This window comes from Coenobita brevimanus, chromosome 27 (assembly GCF_032717465.1).
Source record: "Coenobita brevimanus isolate Jiangsu-jjx chromosome 27, ASM3271746v2, whole genome shotgun sequence".
Taxonomy (NCBI): Eukaryota; Metazoa; Arthropoda; class Malacostraca; order Decapoda; family Coenobitidae; genus Coenobita; species Coenobita brevimanus.
The window spans coordinates 1,418,485-1,437,134 of record NC_136980.1 but is presented as its reverse complement, the minus strand read 5'-3'; the positions used below and the strand labels follow the sequence as shown (position 1 = coordinate 1,437,134).

Sequence of the window (18,650 nt, the reverse complement as noted above, 5' to 3'; positions counted from 1 at the left end):
TATTTTTCAATCATCATCACAATCATTTTTTTTTCTTTTTCAAGCAGATATCACCCACCTATTCATTTTTTTTTTTTTACAGAGACGAAATGTATAGTGCCCATAAAGCAAAAAGGAAACCCCAAAGAGAGAGAAACTGGCCAACTGCAAGCCCAATGAAATGGCTCATACACTCATTCACTCACCATTCAAGTCCCAGAACCTTCAGCGCACAAACACACACACACACAAACCATGGGGACATCACATATCCGTGCTCACTTCAACACTGATATTAAACCACTGTCATTTACAAACTTCACACTATCTCTCCAGAATCATAAACCACCACAACCTAATCCAACAGATACCAACAATATCACAAACACCCAAAAAAGATCCACAAACAAAAGAAAAAACAACAACGTAGGAGAAATATCGACAGCATTGCCTAAGATTAAGCACAATGATAGCAATTCTAAAATGTATAAACAATTGCTTGTGATGTTAGAGAGCTTACAACTAACTTCATATTGCACACTGCACAAAATAAGCTGCTCATCACATTATACTGCTAATTTCTGAGATATCCTGGGTTAACAGACGGGAAGGACAGGCAAATTAGTTCTTGCACAAGCTTATGAAATTATGGCAAATAACTGTGATGTGAAACAGTATACCAAAACAGTTCAGCCCACTGCAGCACCTAACAATCTTTCTATATAGTTATAAAATTTCAAACAGCTGAAGATGACATTAAAAAAATTCTCCCACACTATTACAAAATAGAAGTGTAAAAATAATATATTACAATTCAACACATACAAAACTACAGTCAGTTTGTTTTCATCCGACAAAACCAGGCAACTTCTATCACTTCAGTACTAACTCACTGGTGTATAAAATTCAAAAGTCCTTGTGATGAGTCTCCTTGTCTGACAGCATTTGGCCATAAATCCAAGCTAAGAGGTTTTGAATCTGTCTGGTGAAAGCAAACTGAATACAGAATAAACTAACAGAAATAAAAAGGCACCAAAAACATACCCACATCAATATATAAATCAATGTACAGTCGGCCACAGGGAAAAAAATATTAACAAAAAACATACACCATATAACGACAAGTGTTCGTATATATGAAGGGAAAAATCTCATTAATCTAACATAAATAAAGGGAAGCAACTCAGAATGCTTATTCTTGGATATAAATGAAGGGAAACAACTCAAGACGCTAAATAATCTTTGACACAAAAAAACGTCAACTAAGGATGCTTGTAGTTTTTAATTTCTTGGTGCTATTCAAGGCAGTATTATTATTATTTATTTATTTATTTATTTTTTAATGCAGAGCTGGAGACACTGAGGGCTGCAAGAAACAATAAACAAGAGACAAATTCAAGATCTGTTACTTATGAAATTCCTGCACATACTGCATTTCAGACTGGAGGTCACAGGCAGGGGAAAATATGGACTGAGGAAGATAACTTCAATCTTCCAAACAAAGACTACAGGTGCATATTTTTTTGGCATATCTTTTCCTGTGGCAAGCTGTGCAGTAAATCACTATGGCATGGCAATAATAAAAATGCAAAAATAATACACATCAATACAAGAAAATTGGCATAAATATATAACACAACCGATATCAATACCTCAGAAAGGATAATAGTGCACAACACCTATTTTTATTATTGGGTAAAAAAGCACTATGGCTTCTTGCAAAGTCCTTTTATATGCCACATTTATTTATGATCTTTTGGGTTGATAATACCTGCTGTTGTGGTGGTCACAGGCTCATATTAACTACTAAGAATCACAGTCAATGCTACAGAAACTAAATACTGTACTGGAATTTAATGAAAGAGAGGCAATATGATCGATGTGAGCTCCAAAACTATACTTAGAACACAGATTATTCTCTAATAATCTTTTTTCAGATGTGTGTGCATGTTTCAGCAGTCTACTTTGGAAAATGACATTCATATATCCTTAGCAAAATTTCTCAGTTCATTTAGCAACATATCAATCAAGAATTTAGGTGATCAGCACACACAGATAAGCTACAAACACATGACATAGCTTTAGTAAGTCGGGGAGAAAATACTGCATCAGCAAAAATGTTGAAAATGAGCTTATATTGGTTCAGAGTTGTTTGGCTACAGCACCACTACTGTACAGGGGAAAACAGGACCACAGCAACAGCAGCCCACAATTTACTAAACCATAATACAGGGCTGCCCATATGTATCTGGTGGTGTTGGCTCAGTCTGCAAGTATGGGGCATGCAGGTATTCTGACAACTTTTAGAAATTGCTATTCAACTTGGGATTAAATTACCATCCTTCTTTTAAATGATAGCTGAAACAATACTGTAATGTGGTGCTAGTCATGAAGACGTGCTACAAAAAGGATGTTGGGCCACAGTACTATCTTATTCTGCCAGTGAGGTATGGGAAATGAATCTGCATAAGCACAAAAATCTTATGTCTCCATGTGTCATGTGTGTGTGTGTGTGTGTCATGCCTCTGTGTCATATCTCCATGTGTCATGTTTTTGCGTCGTGTCTCCTTGTGTCATATTTTTGTGTGGCATTTTTGTGTGTGTCATGTTTTTGTGGATCATGTCTCTGTGGTTGTTCAGTTTGTATATGGATGGAGCTATAAGAGATATAATAGGTAGAGAAGTGAATACATTGAGTGTCCAATGAGAGAGGGTGAGGTATGGAAACTTCCTGAACTGTTGCTTGCAGATGATACTATATTGTGAGGATGAATGTGAACTGCAAGGCTTGGTGAATGAGTCTGGGGATGTATGTAGGAAACAGAATCTAAAAGAGAACATATATATGAGTAAAGCTATGATCTTTGAGGGAAATGTAAGTCACAGTATACACAGTGAGACTGGATGGTGAGGAAATGGAGAATGAAAATTCAAGTACTTAAGCAGTGTGATGAGTAGGGAGTGCTTGAAAGGGTACAGCAGGGTAGAAAGGTTGCTGGATCATTGAAAGCTGTGATAAGGAGTAGGGATGTGAGCATGGAAGAGAAGTGAGAAGTGTGGAGACAGACAGTCAGACAAATAAGGAAGTAAACTGCTGTTAAGAAAAATACTTTGTGATGGTTTGGCCACATAGAGAGGATGGAGAATGAAAGACTGACTAGAACTTTATGTGAGTGAGGAAGAGGAGACCAATGACGAGATGGAAGGATGAAGTGGAGAGATATATGAGGGAAGGGGACGGAAGTGAGCATGGAAATGAAGCTTGGATCCTGTTGGAAGGACACAAGTCAAGAGTTAGAGCAGTGGAAATGAAGTTAGGAGTGTGTGGAGTTTTATGGACAGACAGACAGACAAATAAGGAAGTGAAGATGCATTGTGGTGCTATTAGGAGAAATACCAGTACTTTGGGATAATTTGGCCATGTAGAGAGGATGGAGAAAGAGAGACTGACTAGAGGAGTGTATATGCATGAGGTGGCGGGGAAGAGGGAAGACCATGGCTGAGATGGAAGAATGGAGTGGAGAGGTACGAGGGAGGGAGGTGTGACTTGGAGAAAGGGCAGTCAAATGGCAGATGACAGTGACATGGAGTTAATTTATTTGTGGCCACCCCTTATGGGATTGAGATGCCTACCAATAGATAAAAGTCAGGAGAGGGTAAAAATTTCTGCTTACTAAAATAAGTGAACTTTAAGCAATTACTGGATGCAAATGCAAGAGGAGATATTTGATTATTTGATAAAAAATAATGCAAACAATGGAGGCAAACAGGCAATCACTATAAAGTAAGAATGGGTTATGGGAAACAGAAAATAATGCAGGGTAGAGATAGTATTACTGAGCCATTCACCACATCAATTATCATCATTATTTTCATCAATATTAATACAATAATCATCATTCATTATTATTAAAATCATCAATGCAATCATCATCATTATCCTAACCTCTTCTTCCCACCTAAGGATGGGGAAAGGTATTAAAAAGCAAGGGCAAAACACATGGAATGAGACGTTATATATGAACCACCCTGTATTTTTTAACATCTGTGGCATATAACCAGGACTAACTGCATCCGTTTGTGATGTACAGTCATGTGCAAAAGTATGCCAATAATACTCTGCCAGCACTAACTTGTATTTCATATTTATCACTCTTCCCCAAATGACATGCAAGTGACAATCCTTTGTGCTATTTTTACTGATGCTTGGAACAGACACCTTTATATGGTACTAATCAGATATTGAAGCTGTCAGGTTATACTAACAGCCTTCAGTTCCTTTACAATCCCCCTAAAGGAGAATGGTGGACTATGAAAGAATGGTTGCTTGTGGCCTGCAGTCCTTACCACATAAAATATTTCAAACAATACCTTCCATTCCTACAGCCAGCAGAGAAGTGTCTACATACTTTTGCTCTTGCTAAGGACAGGGGTGTTGCTACACATTTCAAGCCTATGACAGAGTATGGCTGGCCAGTTGTCTATAACCTTAGTCGCTTTACTCAAATCTGATGATGTCTTCTTTCAGAGCTGACAGCAGGATGTAATGAAACTGGTTGTTTGATATGACTACTAATCAAAGTGGACATCTCATGACTACACTCAGTGACAAGTCAAGTGGCTCCTTGCTACCCAGGATATAAGCTACTACACTTGGTGGCAATATACAACTAGACAAACACGTGGTGGTGTAAGACGTTAAGGCACTCCAGCTGGGTGTGGCCCCATAAGGTATTACATCAGTCAGTAGCTAGTCCCAGGTCTCTTCCAAAAAAGGGGAAACAAAAATTGATGAATGATTGGGTGGCTGTGTATGTGTGGTCCAGCATCTCAAAGATGTGAACAAAGTGTGCAACGTCTGGCTTACAATATCCACTTAAGGACGGACACCCAATCACTGAAGCATTGCGTGGGTTGTAAAAAATATAGGAACAAAAGAACCGTGATAGCAACCCCCTCATACAGCATGCTGCCCTCTTACTGTACGGGCACAACGTGGTTATTGCAAGCAAGGGCTGCGTGCATGTTTACTTATATAATCATCCACCTGTGTGCCACTTACCCTTCCAACATATGCAATGAAGACCCCTTCTCTTTATCAAAAATTAGAACTCCAAAGCCCCGCACATACCGATGTTGGAACTGATATATATCATGGCAAACAATGGTGGGTTGTGTGTACTGTTAAAGTAACTTACCCACCCACCCACTCATTCTGCAATCCCCAAAAACCCCAACAGTAGCAAAGGGACCTGGGGCCATGCTACTGTACATGACAGTAAATTAGCAGCTAATTCAGCAAGAAATTTTTAAAGCTTATTTTTACAATGCAGACTTTTCGTTCATTAACTGCCAGCGTAAAACTTTAATCTCAGTCTGATTTGGTGTTTAACTTTTACATGCGTACCAGTACTTAACGTTCTAAATTCCACATGGGGGAATTGATAGGGCCGAGGTTTGCAAACAATATGAGTAACACCAATATTGCATGGTCGATTGCTGTGTGTGACTAAAACGGAAAACATAGCAACAATATACTGCGCAAGAGTACAGTAAGTTAATCTGAAGTGTCTGAACTGAAACAACTGGCCAAACCACAGCCTATAAAAAGCTGTCCATTGTACATCAATTACAATACAAACATAATAATAATAATCAGTCAATAATCATATGCATAATTCACTGGGCTGTCTTCTAGGTGGCTTAGGAGGCTTGCTATGAAATCACGTTAGGAAATCACCACAGCCACAAAGAAGACAAGCTACTTTCACTGAACTAACACCAGACATTGTTCAACTGATAGAAATACTGAACTAGCAGTCAAAGGATCAAAAATAACATGAGGAACTTTTCTAACACATAATTCTTGCAGTATATCTCTCTAGGTAACACTTATTGCAATCTATCTACTATCTATGTGCATCTCTGTAAAGTTTTTCTACCTGTGTACATGTCTATCTCTCTGTCTATCAACTTGAAATAATGCTGCGCTGAGGCAATAGATTAGCAAGGAGACATGCTAATCATGAAAAAAGTGCAATGGAAAGGTTTCAAAACTAACTGGTACTGGTTTACAGTACCTGGGGAATTTGTTTACTGTACTCTTGTTAATCTAACCGGGCATAAAATAAGCATCTCAACAATGGTTTATCAAGTAGAATGCTAGTCATGAAAAAGTGCAATGGGATGGATGTAGACCTGTAATACTGTACCGTGTTATTCTACCATTGAAATATATGAAAAAGAATGGGGACGGAACCAATTCTGGGCCAAGTTAAGGTGCAAGAACTATGATAATTGAGCAAACACTAATATAAATAAATAAATTAAAAACAAAGATCATTATTATCCTTAGACCCCCCAGCATCAAACTCAGTTGAATAAAACCATCTGGTGTTAGTTGGAATAAAGACAGTTGCTCTCCCACTTATGAACATCTGAGCTACGAACTATTGTTGTTAAGAATAAAGACTTACCAGCCTGAGATATAATTAGGCCTTGTGGTTAGCATTGTTCATTATAAACTCAAGGCCTCATAGTGCCAGGGATTGATTCCTGGCACTGCAGCATCCTATCCTATCCTACCATCATCATCATCGCTGTCATTAATTAGCATGTAAAATGAGTACCTAGATCAAGTTAATGGGCCTTGAATACCCTAGTGGTGGAATGATCTAGTTATGCAGCCAAGCACTGCCACTGATCATAATTATCATCATCATTAGCCATTATCATCATCAGTCCTAACTCCTTTTCCCACCCAAGGATGGGGTGGAGAATTCTCTATTATAATATCATAAGTAGGGGAGCAACTGTTATACTCTGTCCATCTCAACACAACTTAAAGATGATTTGGGAAGGATGCACAGCCACAGTATTGCTATTCTTGTCTTACTCTGCTTCTACGCTTTGGGGATTAGGCTGCAAATGACAAAAATCTCCGCCTAGTCAAGATGGACAAACCCAAAAATTTCTAGCTCACATTTCACAAAGATGGTAGGAGCTGTAGCTGTAGTTGTAGTTGTAGCAGTAGTAACAGCAGCAGTAGTAGTAGAGGTGTTGGTGAAGACAGATGGCCTAGGGGAACATTTCAGGACTGTCAGAGGTATTTCCCCAGAGGTTAAAGGTCACTGTGTAACTACTGAAAAAACTAGGCCAGCTGCGGTATCCCCAGCACGGCAGCAACAGTGGCACTCCCAGCATGGCAGAAGCAGTGGCACTCCCAGCATGGCGCAGCAGTGGCACCCCCAGCACGGCAGCAGCAGTGGTACCCCCAGCACAGCAGCAGCAGTGGCAACCTCAGCACGGCAGCAGGAACGGCTCAGCAGTAGCAGCAGCAGGAACAGCTGGACAGCGGCACAAGTGGACCCTGAAAGTATGGCAAGCTTTTTGGAGACATTCTCAGGTCTGTTGAAATTTAACTGTCTGTGGAGGAGTTCAATACAGATCTTAATAATTAACCCCTATGGTACTCGTGCTGGAGGCGCACTAATAAGATGGGGGTGTGTGGGAGGGGCTGCCTGATTATATTAACATTTCCTAATCCCATCTCTATCCCCCAACAGGAGAACAAATGCTAGGGTTGCAACTACTAGTACGCAAGACCTAAGATGAAGTGATTCGGTGTGTCATTTGTCTGGCTCAATTCCCTGGTTACAGTCCCTCAAGTACTTCCTTATTCCTAGAAAGGAAGATGGTGGACTGCAGCAGATGGGTAACTTCATGACTGCAGTCCACTGAGTTCCCATTTCATATGAGCCTGGGGACACAACTACTCACAGGGAGAAAAGGAACTACAGTATCTATCTAAAAATGAACTACAGTATCTACCTATGGTACCTATCTAAAATAACAATAATAATAATAATACATCCACATCCAATCCTACGTTGCCCCATGAGGTGCGTACGAGCCCTGGGCTAGGAAAGTTGGTCCTGACATTTAAAAAAGAAAAAAAATTGTATAAAGGGAACCTTTGGCCATATTATTTTTGGAGGGCTTATGAGGCCTCTCAGCATCTCTTCCTAAGCAATTTATTTTATTATATCATAGTGTTCTCTTGCATAGTATCTGTACAATTTTTAAGGTACAGGGGAGGTAGAGCCTTTATAAACGATATGAACAAACAATAAACGGTATGGACCAAGGACACAAATGAGGAGAGCTTGTCTTCATATGGTAACTACATAACTATTCGTCTCCACTATTCATCCGCAGAAACATTCAATTACCTCCCTATCGTCCAAAAGAAGGGTGAATGGCATCGAGAGAGCACCTTCAGCCGGCAGAACAAGACAATACTACAGCTCTGCATTATTTAAGTAACTTCATACTAGCATTCTTCTTGTGCTAATCTTTTGTTACAACTCAGCACTGAATATGGAGAGACAGCAGTTTAGGCAGATAGTGGGAAACAGAGTTGTGGATACATTAGGTTCCTTCACACTGAGGGCTGTCTCCAAATATAAATAAAAGAGGTTGGTGGCAGCAAGTATAAACCAAATGACATCATCAGAAGGACCCATCTACAGGTCCCTTAGGCAAAATAAAAGTTGTCATGGAGAAAAAATAAATAAATAAATAAGTAAATAAAAAATCCTGGAATATTTCCCACCCTGGTATGATGAGGTAAGGTTCAAATAGTTAAAAAAAAAAAAAAATAATAATAATAATAATAATCCATCCATCATCCAATCCTACTTTGCCCCATGAGAAGCGTAGGAGCCTGGGGCTAGGCAGTTGGTCCCGACATTTAAGATGACAGCAACCAGCCTCTCTCATCCCTGAGTGGCATCACATAAGCAATCAACCCCAACCACCCCTTGGATATAAACTTTCACCGGCTCAATCTGATTGGAAAGCAATAATTACCCACTAAACCACCAGGCGCCAAAAGTTGGTTATATGGTTACCACCCAGCATAGCAAATTATTTCCTGGTGTACAGGAAACCATTTGGCTTGTCACTCAGTGTAGTCACCCACGGGCAGAAGATAAGGAAAGAATGAAGGGGAAAAAAAATAAAAATAAAGACAGAAGAGGGAGTGTAATGTCACCCATGAGCAGAAGGATGAGGAAACAACGAAGAAAAGAAAGAGAAGAGGAAGGAGGAGAGGAAAGGGCAGACACCCGAGAGCAGCACTACATCGAGTGGATGGTGAGTGCTCCCACCTACCACAGATAATAATCCATCCATCCACCCATCAGCCAATTCTAAGTTGCCTCATGAGGAGAGGAGGGGCCTGGGGTTAGACAAGTTGGTCCTGACATTTAAGATGAAAACAATAATATAATAACTACTGTCTCAATGGCGTGCCAAATGAACCACACACATCCACACATCATTCAAGCCCTTAGAATTCCAATACCGTACCACCACACAGGCACAACTATCCACACACACATGCACACTTCATAATACCCATCCGATCATCCATCCAACACCTTTCAAATTAAGTAAGTGCTGTCAACCCTAATCATGTACTGTACTGTTATTTGGTAGGTGGTTGGTAAGAAAGAAGCAGCTAATTGGTGTAAATGTGGCAGCTGGTTGGTATCAATGTGGCAGCTGGTTGGTATCAATGTGGCAGCTGGTTGGTATCAATGTGGCTGCTGGTTGGTATTAATGTGGCAGCTGGTTGGTAGTTGGCTTTCTTCTTGCTCCTTCCCCCCTCTCTGTAGGCAGTTTCCATGGCTGAGTCAACTCATACACCTGAAAAATATATTACACATTACTCCTCTCCTTTCAAACCCTAATTAATAAAATTATCTCATTGGAAACAACAATAATATCATCTGGGGACAACAAGAGTTAAATTACATGGAAGTACCAAATGCAAAATTTTATAATAATAATAATAGTAATGTCTGTGTCATGCCTTGAGAGTAAATGTAGAAAAGATTAATGTGATGGTTACTGAGAGAGAAGGTGAATCCCAGTGTGATGTTACAGTGAATGGAGAAACACTGGAATTGGTGAGAGAATTCAAATACCTGGGTACAATTATAGAAAAGAGAGGAAGAGGTAAAAAAGAAGTGGAAAGTAGAGTGAAGGAAAGTAACTAGGTGCTATGAAAGCCTTGATCAGAAACAGAGGCTTGAGTTTTGCAGCTGTAAGAGGCTTACATGAAGGAGTGTTAGTGCCAACCTTAACATATGGATGTGAGACTATGGTGTGGCATGAAAGTGAAAAGTCAGGAGTGACAGCAGTGGAGATGGGACTGCTGAGGAATGTCTGTGGAGTACAGAGAATGGATAGGATACAAAAATAATGTCATTCGTGAAAGATGTGGAGTGAGGAAGTCTGTGAACAACAGAATCGAAGAGAGTGTACTGAGATGGTATGGTCATGTGGAGAGAATGCATAACAATAGTGGTGAAAAAGGTATATCTGAGCAAATTTGAAGGAGGGAGCAGGCGAGGTAGGCCAAGGAGAAAGTGGAGGGATATGGTGGATGTGTGTGTGAGGAAGAGGCATGGAAGTTGGTGAGGAAAGGGAACTGACGAGAGATCGAGCTGGCTGGATGAACCCTGTGTGAAGTGCATGATCAGGGATTTGGCACCCATTTTTAACACGACAGTGTCTGGACTGACTCTATTGGATATGTTTATGTGAAGCTACAGAATGTGGTGAATGTTTTTGGTGTATCAGACAATGCCAGGATTCCTGGGGCTTGAATGATGAATGAATGGAAGAGTGGCCCATTGGACTGGGCAAACTTGGGCTGTGTGGACGTTGCTACTCCCCACCCTGCCCTAGGGTAGGAAAGGAGGTCCAGATGATGATGATGATAATGATAAAATTCCAATCTGCAGTCTACCTGGTTTATATGCTGGATGAACCTAAAGCGACAATAACAAAATCCACATACAGTATACACTGGCTACAGCTTACATATTAAAGGGGCAAAAGTTTTTCACCATATGCTGAATTAATCTGCCTTTCAATACAATGAATTAAAGAAATCAGACTATATCATACTCAAGGGGTTGTTGATGTTGATCACCTCTGGTCTATCTGGATTTAGCAGACCCATCTACTGTAGGCATGCAACAATCCCTGTAGGGTTGTCCTATTTAATGAGTCGGTATTCCCTTGCAACTGACAGTGCTTCACCACTGTAAGATGCAGGGAATAGTGTGAAGATTTGGTTCCTGGATAGTCATCACATTTGCATCTCTCCACCCACTTAACAGGGGCACATAGCTGGCTCCACTTTGCCCCGTAAAATGGTTAGCTACCAGCATACAGTTACCACCCAGAGTTGTAACTGTGTTCCTGGGCTACAGGAAACCATTAGGCTTGTCACTCAGTTAGCCATCTGAAGTGGAATCAAGAGTACATTCCAGTCCCATTTTTCCTCTCAACTCTTCCATCATAAACCTAGCCCCCCCAGGCCTTGCATTCAAGGACACACTACACACCCACCAAATCAGTTATTTGTACATCTGAGCCTATGAATATCATCTTCCTACTACCCAGGTCTCATTCCCATACACTAATACACTCCTAACACACGCCCAAAATGGCTAAATTTTCCTGATGACAGCACACAGAACATTACAAAGTTCCACGATTAACTTATGGTATTTTATTTAGCCTAGGGTCATGTTGTTGCACTGATGTGTGGTGGAGCTGCCCAGTTATTTAAACATCCCTCAACAACTTTCTTATCCCCCAGCAAGGAGGAGGATTAAAAAAAATAATAGCAAATAATAATAATGATTATAATTATCCTTGGTTTGTATAAATCCACCACTTCTGGGAAAAAAAAAAAAAAAACACCTGGTGGTACCAATATACATCCCTCAACTCCTTATTCCAAATGAGGAGAATGGTGGACTGCACGAAAATAGCAGCACCAATAAAAAAACTCCAAATATGAGGAGGATGGTGGACTGCAGGCTTCGGCTTTCCTGTCATTCTCTAAGTAAATATACCTCTGCTGTTTATTTATCCCCTAATTCTACTAACAAAAATTCTTCGACTATCTAATTTCTAAGATGGAACACAGCCTACCAGTTTCTCTTTTCTCTGCAATCTCCATACTCCATTCTAGGAGATTTCAATGTGCACCACCACCTTTGGCTCTCCTCTACTTTCACTGATCCACCTGGTGAACAAGCCTACACCTTTTTTATTCTTAATGACCTACAGCAGCTTGTACAGCACCCTACCCATATCCCTGACTACCTTGAAGAGGGTTCCAACATACTTGACCTCTTCCTTACAACTAATCCTTCTGCTTACGCTGTTAATCTTTCCTCTCCACTGGGCTCCCCCAATCACAACTTTATCACCTTAACCTGTCCTACTGCTCCAACATGGCCTGTGGACCCTCCCAAGAAGCGTCAGTTGTGGCACTTTGGAGCTGCTGATTCGGAGGCCCTCAGGCAGTACTTCTTTGATTTTCCCTGGAATGATTATTGCTTCCATGGCCGAGAGCCGAGTTTACCTTGTGGATTAAGGAGACTATTCTCTCGAGCATGTCAGCATGCATTTAGGTACCCTATGACTGATGGGAGAAAAAAAAAATAAAATAAAAGTTTAATCACGCTTGTTCTAATGCTGTCCACAACAAAGAGAAGGCCTACAAAAGGTATTGCAGCCAATGCACCCCTGAATCTCATCTCTTTTATGCTTCTGCCTGGAATCATGCTGTTTATTCTTCGCTCCGCTAAAAATAATTTTTTTTTGTACTCAATGCTCTGACTCCAGCTCGAATTCTTCCCGCTCCTTCTGGCACATTGCCAAAAACTTTTCTCATTTTACCTCATCATCCTTCCCTTCTCTTTTCGACTCTGATGGCTCTGTAATTATTTCTTCTACTGATAAAACAGAACTCTTCACTCAGACTATCTCCTTCAATTCCACATTAGACGATTCTAGTGCTGTTCCTCCATCACTTCCCCCCCTCTGACTTCCACATGGCTGACATTAAAATTTCTTCCATTGATGTATTTTCTGCCATCACTGGCCTCAATCCTAACAAGGTATATGAGCCTGATGGGGTCAATCCTGCTGTCCTCATGAACTGCGCTTGTGCTTACACCCTGCCTAGGTAAACTCTTTCGTCTTTGTTTGTCAAGTTGTACCTTTCCTTCTTGCTGGAAGTCTGCTCTCATTCAGCCTGTCCCAAAGAAGGGTAACCATTCCCACCACTCTAACTATCCCCAAATTGCTTCAACATCCTGTGTCTCAAAAGTTTACAGGTTTATTCCAAACAAAATTTTTTTAAAGCATCTTTTCTAGCACAACCTTCTTTCTGATCGTCAGTATGGGTTCTGCCACGGACACTCCACTGGTGATCTCATCTACCTTTCAGAGTCCTGATCATTTTCTTTGCAGGACTTTGGTGAAGGCTTTGCACTTGATATGCCAATGGCTTTAGATCAAGTCTGGCATAAATCTAAATTCCAAACTGCCCACTTACAGTTTCTATCCTTCTATCTGTGCCTTCATCTCTTGCTTCCTTTCTGGTCATTCAATAGCTACTGTTGTAGACAGCCACCATTCTTCTCCTAGACCCATCAATAGTGGTGTTCCTCACGGTCCTGTCCTATCACCAACTCTCTTCCTTTTATTCATCAATGACCTTCTAGACTGTACATCTAACCCTATCCACTCATACGTTGATGATTCCACCCTCCACTTTTCCATTCGTTTCCTGCAGCATCCATCTCATCAGTTACCTCAACAAACAAGGGATGAGGCTATGACACACCTGATGTCTGACTTGGCTCATCTCTCTGACAAGGGTAAGTGTAATCTTGTTTTTAATGCATCAAAAACTCAGCTCTTACGTTTATTAACCTGGCAAAATCGTCCGTAGGAGTACCTTCTAATTTTTAATAATATCCAACTCAATCCTGCAACATCTTCAAACATACATGGGGATTCATTCTCTCGGGATTTATCTTGGAGGGAACATATTACCTCTCCTGTAAAATCTGCTTCCAAGATATTAGATGTGCCAAGTCTACTCCATGCCTTCTTTACCCCTGCCCACTTGTTGACCTAATGTGCAGGTTTTATTTGTCCCCGAAGAATACAACTCTCACGTGTGGGGAGGCTCCCCACATAAAGCTCTTCTCAACAAGGTGGATTCAAAGGCTTTTTGCCTCATTAACTCTCCTCCTCTTACTGGCTGCCTTCAACCTCTGTCTCTTCACTGCACTGCTGCATTTCTATCACTTTTCTATCGCTACTTCAATGGCCACCATTCCTCTGAACTGTCTGCTTGCATCCCTCCACCACTACAGGAGGTGCACAGCACCCTTCTAGCAACAAACTCTCATCCCTTTTCTGTCCAACTTTCTAAGGCAAGAGTTAACCATTACCCCCTGTCCTTCACGTATGCAACAGGTCAACTCTGGAACTGTCTCCCTCTGCCTATATTCCCTATGATCTCCCGTCTTTCAAATGCAGTGTGTCCAGGCAATTCAAAATGAATGGATCTTGAATTTGGCTTTTTTTTTTTTGGGGGGGGGGGGGGATAACAATTTGCTGGCTTCTGGACTTTGGTTCCTTCTTCCTTGCATTGAGAGAGAGAGAGAGAGAGAGAGAGAGAGAGAGAGAGTATCAGTCACCAGATTCATATCCAGATGTGCCTGAAGCCATAACGAGGGCAAAAAGGCAATACATTCAGACCCTTACCAGTAAGCAGAGGCAGGTGGTGGGGTTAACTTCCATAACAGTCTCAATACTGCTGGAGATTCTTCCTTTTTTCCATTCCTCCTCTCTCTAGGCTGCTTCTACAGCTGACATCACCTCATGCACCTGAAAAATTTGTTACACATTAGTCCTTTCCTTCTGAACCTTGATTAAGTTTTCCTGGTAACAGTACTGTATTTGGTGGTATAAAGAATTTTTTTCTTTTTTTTTTTATGCAAGGAAGGAGGGGCCAAATGCTCCCAGTCCGCAAGACGGTTCCCTCCAACAAACAATAAAAACACGATGAGAGAGAGCAAAATTCATGACCTGTTCATTTCAAAATTACTGGACACACTCCATTTAACCTCTGTCACGCTCATCACCTCACATGAGGTGATATGCAGGCCACCCCTGGCCGTGTTGATCACCTCATATGTGGTGATAGGTTTTAGCACCAAAATTTCAAGCACGAAGAATAATCACTGGTTTCCATGGGAAAGCTGAGTCTCCCTCTACATCACCAGCGCTGTTACCAAACCCTGCCACACCACAGATGTCAAATACTGCATACTTAGTATTTCAGTTCTCATTTGTAGCCCAGATATGGTGTTTTCACGCCCATCTACAGTACCTCCCACGGAGTTGGCTACTTATCGCCACCCTTACACACCCCCGAGGCGTAAATTACAAAAAGACAAGGGTGATGAAGGGTTCGAGCTCAGAAACACTTGATCTGATGACAGATAATCAACTTAATATTAAAATAAAAAGTCCGAAAAAATGACTCAGGGAATGTTATCGGGGTGTTAAGAATTAGCACAGCAGGGGTTAAGGGACTGGAGATCAAAAGCAGCAGGAAATACAGAGGAAGACAGTTCCAGAGTTGACTTGTTGCATACAATTTTTTTTAACCAAATACTGAAATAATCTGTCTTTCAATACAAAGCAAGAAATCGGACTTAATCCTTCACATCAGGTGAAAATTCGTAACCTGGAACGTCATGTGAGCTCTTGAGAGACCCCAACTTAACTGGTGGATTTCTACCACATGCACAGTTACAAATGTCAACTCTTGTACATACGAATCCCAGGACACAGCATTTGCAGCCAATCCACCAGATCCATATTTTTTTTTTTTTTTTAAGCAAAACTTTTGAGATCCTTCAAAATTGTTGATGTTGGCACAGGTCATGAATAATGTGGCATATATTTTTAGGTTACATCATTCTTATTCATTCAGCACGCTCTTAATAAAATAAATGTATTATCAGCTACCAAAGAAAAAAAAATCATGAAAATAAAATAGTTTGAAAAATTTGGTTGAATCGATGTTCAGAACATTGACAAGATTGACATTTATATTCAGGAACCCCCTGAATGATTTACAAATGAAAAAGATTGACATTTACTGTATATTCTGAAAAAGACTGACAGTTACTGTATATTCAGAATAATACTGACATTTACAAAATACAATATTCTGAAAAAAACCTACATGATTTACAAATCTAGTAAACATTCACCAAACCAACTACTGTATGTCACTATCAGCATCAGAAATGGTGGATCTTGTACGATTCTCCCCCGCTGACTGTAGAACATCTTAACATACAGTGACATGGTCAATAATATCAAGAATTTGAAAAAAATAAAATAAATAAATAATTGTTACATAGTATGCTGAGTGGGGTACAAGATGCCCCCCCCTGAACTCGGCACCCTCCTAACTCCTGAATTATAAGAGCTTTCTCACTTTACATTTCTGTGCTTATACAATCAGCCATAACAAATTCATGGTTCACCAGATCCCTAAAACAATAAAGGGCTACATGGCATTATTTTAAAAATGAGTTGGGGTCCATCTGACCCCACTTGGCGTACAAAGGGTTAACCACTATTCAGAACCAGACCCAGCACTGTGGTGAAAAGAAAAAAAAAAGGGGGGAAAAGAGGATTCCTGGCATACTGTATATTTATCCCTTAATGCACTCAAGGCATGAAACAATAAAAAATACTCATTTATTTACTTCTTGTAATCATAGAACAATAATACAGGTAAGTGTAAGTGCAAAAATTTCGTACCGTATCATATCGTTTCCATGCTGCTTGATCTCTGGCAGCCTCCTTGTTCAGTCCCTTATCCCTGAAGTCACACTGTGATCTCATCTCAGGTCACTTTCGGTCTGCCTCTTGCAACCCTACCTGACGTTCACACTTCTCACTTTCTGCACCCAACTGTTTCCATCCTCTCCACATTCCCAAACTATCTCAATCTACCCCTCCTTATCACAACACCAATACACTCCAATCCCATCCTTCCTCTCAACCCATCATTTTCATTCACCCTCCACAACCAATTGTCATCCTCCATCCTCTCAACATGCCCATACCATCTCAACCTACCAATCCTCAACAAAATGTTTTCATGTATATATTTATACCTGCTGCAACATTAATCAACTTATTGAAAACAAAAATTCCCAAATTATATGACATGAACATACATTTATTGAGATAAAAGATGTGTGTGTGTGTGTGTGTGTGTGTGTGTGTGTGTGTGGAATAGTTTGTTAGGATGAGGGACTAGGCATATTGGTAAGGGTGTTGGATAGTGCATTAAGGATAGGCTATGAGGGTGTGGTACAGGGGGTGAGGAAGTAATATAGGAATGGGAAGAGTGCAATAGAGAGTGAAGGTGTGGGTGTGGGCTACAGCATGGGGATATGGGTATGGAATAGGAAGTGATGGTGTAGGTGTGGGATGGGCTGAGGATGTTGGTGTGGGACAGGGGTGTAGGTGTGGGATGGGTTCAGGGTGTAGGTGTGGAACAGAAGTTGAGAGTGTGGGTTTGGGACAAAGAATGAAGGTGTAGGTGTGGGACAGGGTTGTGGGTGGGATGGGTTGAGGGCGTGGAACAGGAACTGAGCGTGTGGGATAGGGTTTCTGGGTTTGGGATAGAGGTTGAGGGGGAAGGTGTGGGATAGTGGGTGAGGGTATGGATGTGGGATGGTGGGTGAGGGTATGGGTGTGGGATAGTGGGTGAGGGTATGGGTGAGGGTATGGGTGTGGGATAGTGGGTGAGGGTATGGGTGTGGGATAGTGGGTGAGGGTATGGGTGTGGGATAGTGGGTGAGGAGGGAGGAGGTGGAGGAGAGGAGGAGGAGGAGCGAGGACGAAGAGGTAGGCCAGGGCAACAGAGATACAGATGGTAGAGACAGAGGAGGTAGGGGGGGGGGAGAAAGGAGGACTGGCGGGAAGGAAGGCAGGAATAAGGAAGGGAGATGGAGGTAGGAATGAGGAAGGGAGAGGGGGGGTAAGAACATGAAAGGAGAGATAAGAGGGTTAAGGAAGGGAGGAGATAAAAGAGAAATAAGTAGGGAAGCAACGGGAGAGGAGAGTGAGAACAGAGGAAGGAGGCAGAAAGAGGGAAGTGGAAGGAGGGAGAAGGTAGACAGAGGGAAGATGAAGGAGAAAGGAGGGTTGAGAGAAGAGGAAGTACGAAGAAAGAAAGAGGGAGGAGGAAGAAAGGAGGAGTAGGAAGGGGAAGGAGGAGAAAGGGGGAAGGAGGAGGAAAGGGGAAGGTGGCGGAAGCGGGAGGAGTAAGAATGAGGGAGGAGGAAGGAGCAAGAAGGATGTAGGAGGGAATGATAGTTGGGAAGCTGAGGAGATGGTAAGCAAGAAGGTTAAGGAGGTTGGGAGAGAAAATAAAGGTAGGAAGCAGCTAAGTGAAGGTAAGGAGTGGCGGGGGGGTACCTACGCAATAATACAATTAGAAAGTTTGCGCATAATCCATCCAGAAATATCTCAAACATTTCCATCGCTACACTTTGATACATAGATATAGATTGACAGATATAGGTAGATATACTGTATTATCAATTAACTTTACATATACGATTATGGCTGCTTTTTAGATCATACATAATTTCATATACCATACAAATCCATCTGTACAAGAATAAGTCACCGAAGAGAAGGGGTTAAGGTAGCATAATACATCTAATATGGTTCACGGTTAC

General features: G+C 41.2%; 1 protein-coding gene across 1 annotated transcript in view; it reads left to right on the top strand.

Moving 5' to 3' along the window:
• LOC145394350 (beta-1,3-galactosyltransferase 5-like) overlaps window positions 1-7,588 on the top strand; it is a 42,965-nt gene extending 35,377 nt beyond the window's left edge. The window contains exons 7-8 of the mRNA XM_080268225.1: window positions 7,134-7,384; window positions 7,545-7,588. Of these exons, the coding sequence (XP_080124351.1) occupies window positions 7,134-7,384; window positions 7,545-7,588 (295 nt within the window). The remainder of the gene's footprint in view (window positions 1-7,133; window positions 7,385-7,544) is intronic.
• Window positions 7,589-18,650: the final 11,062 nt, after the last annotated feature.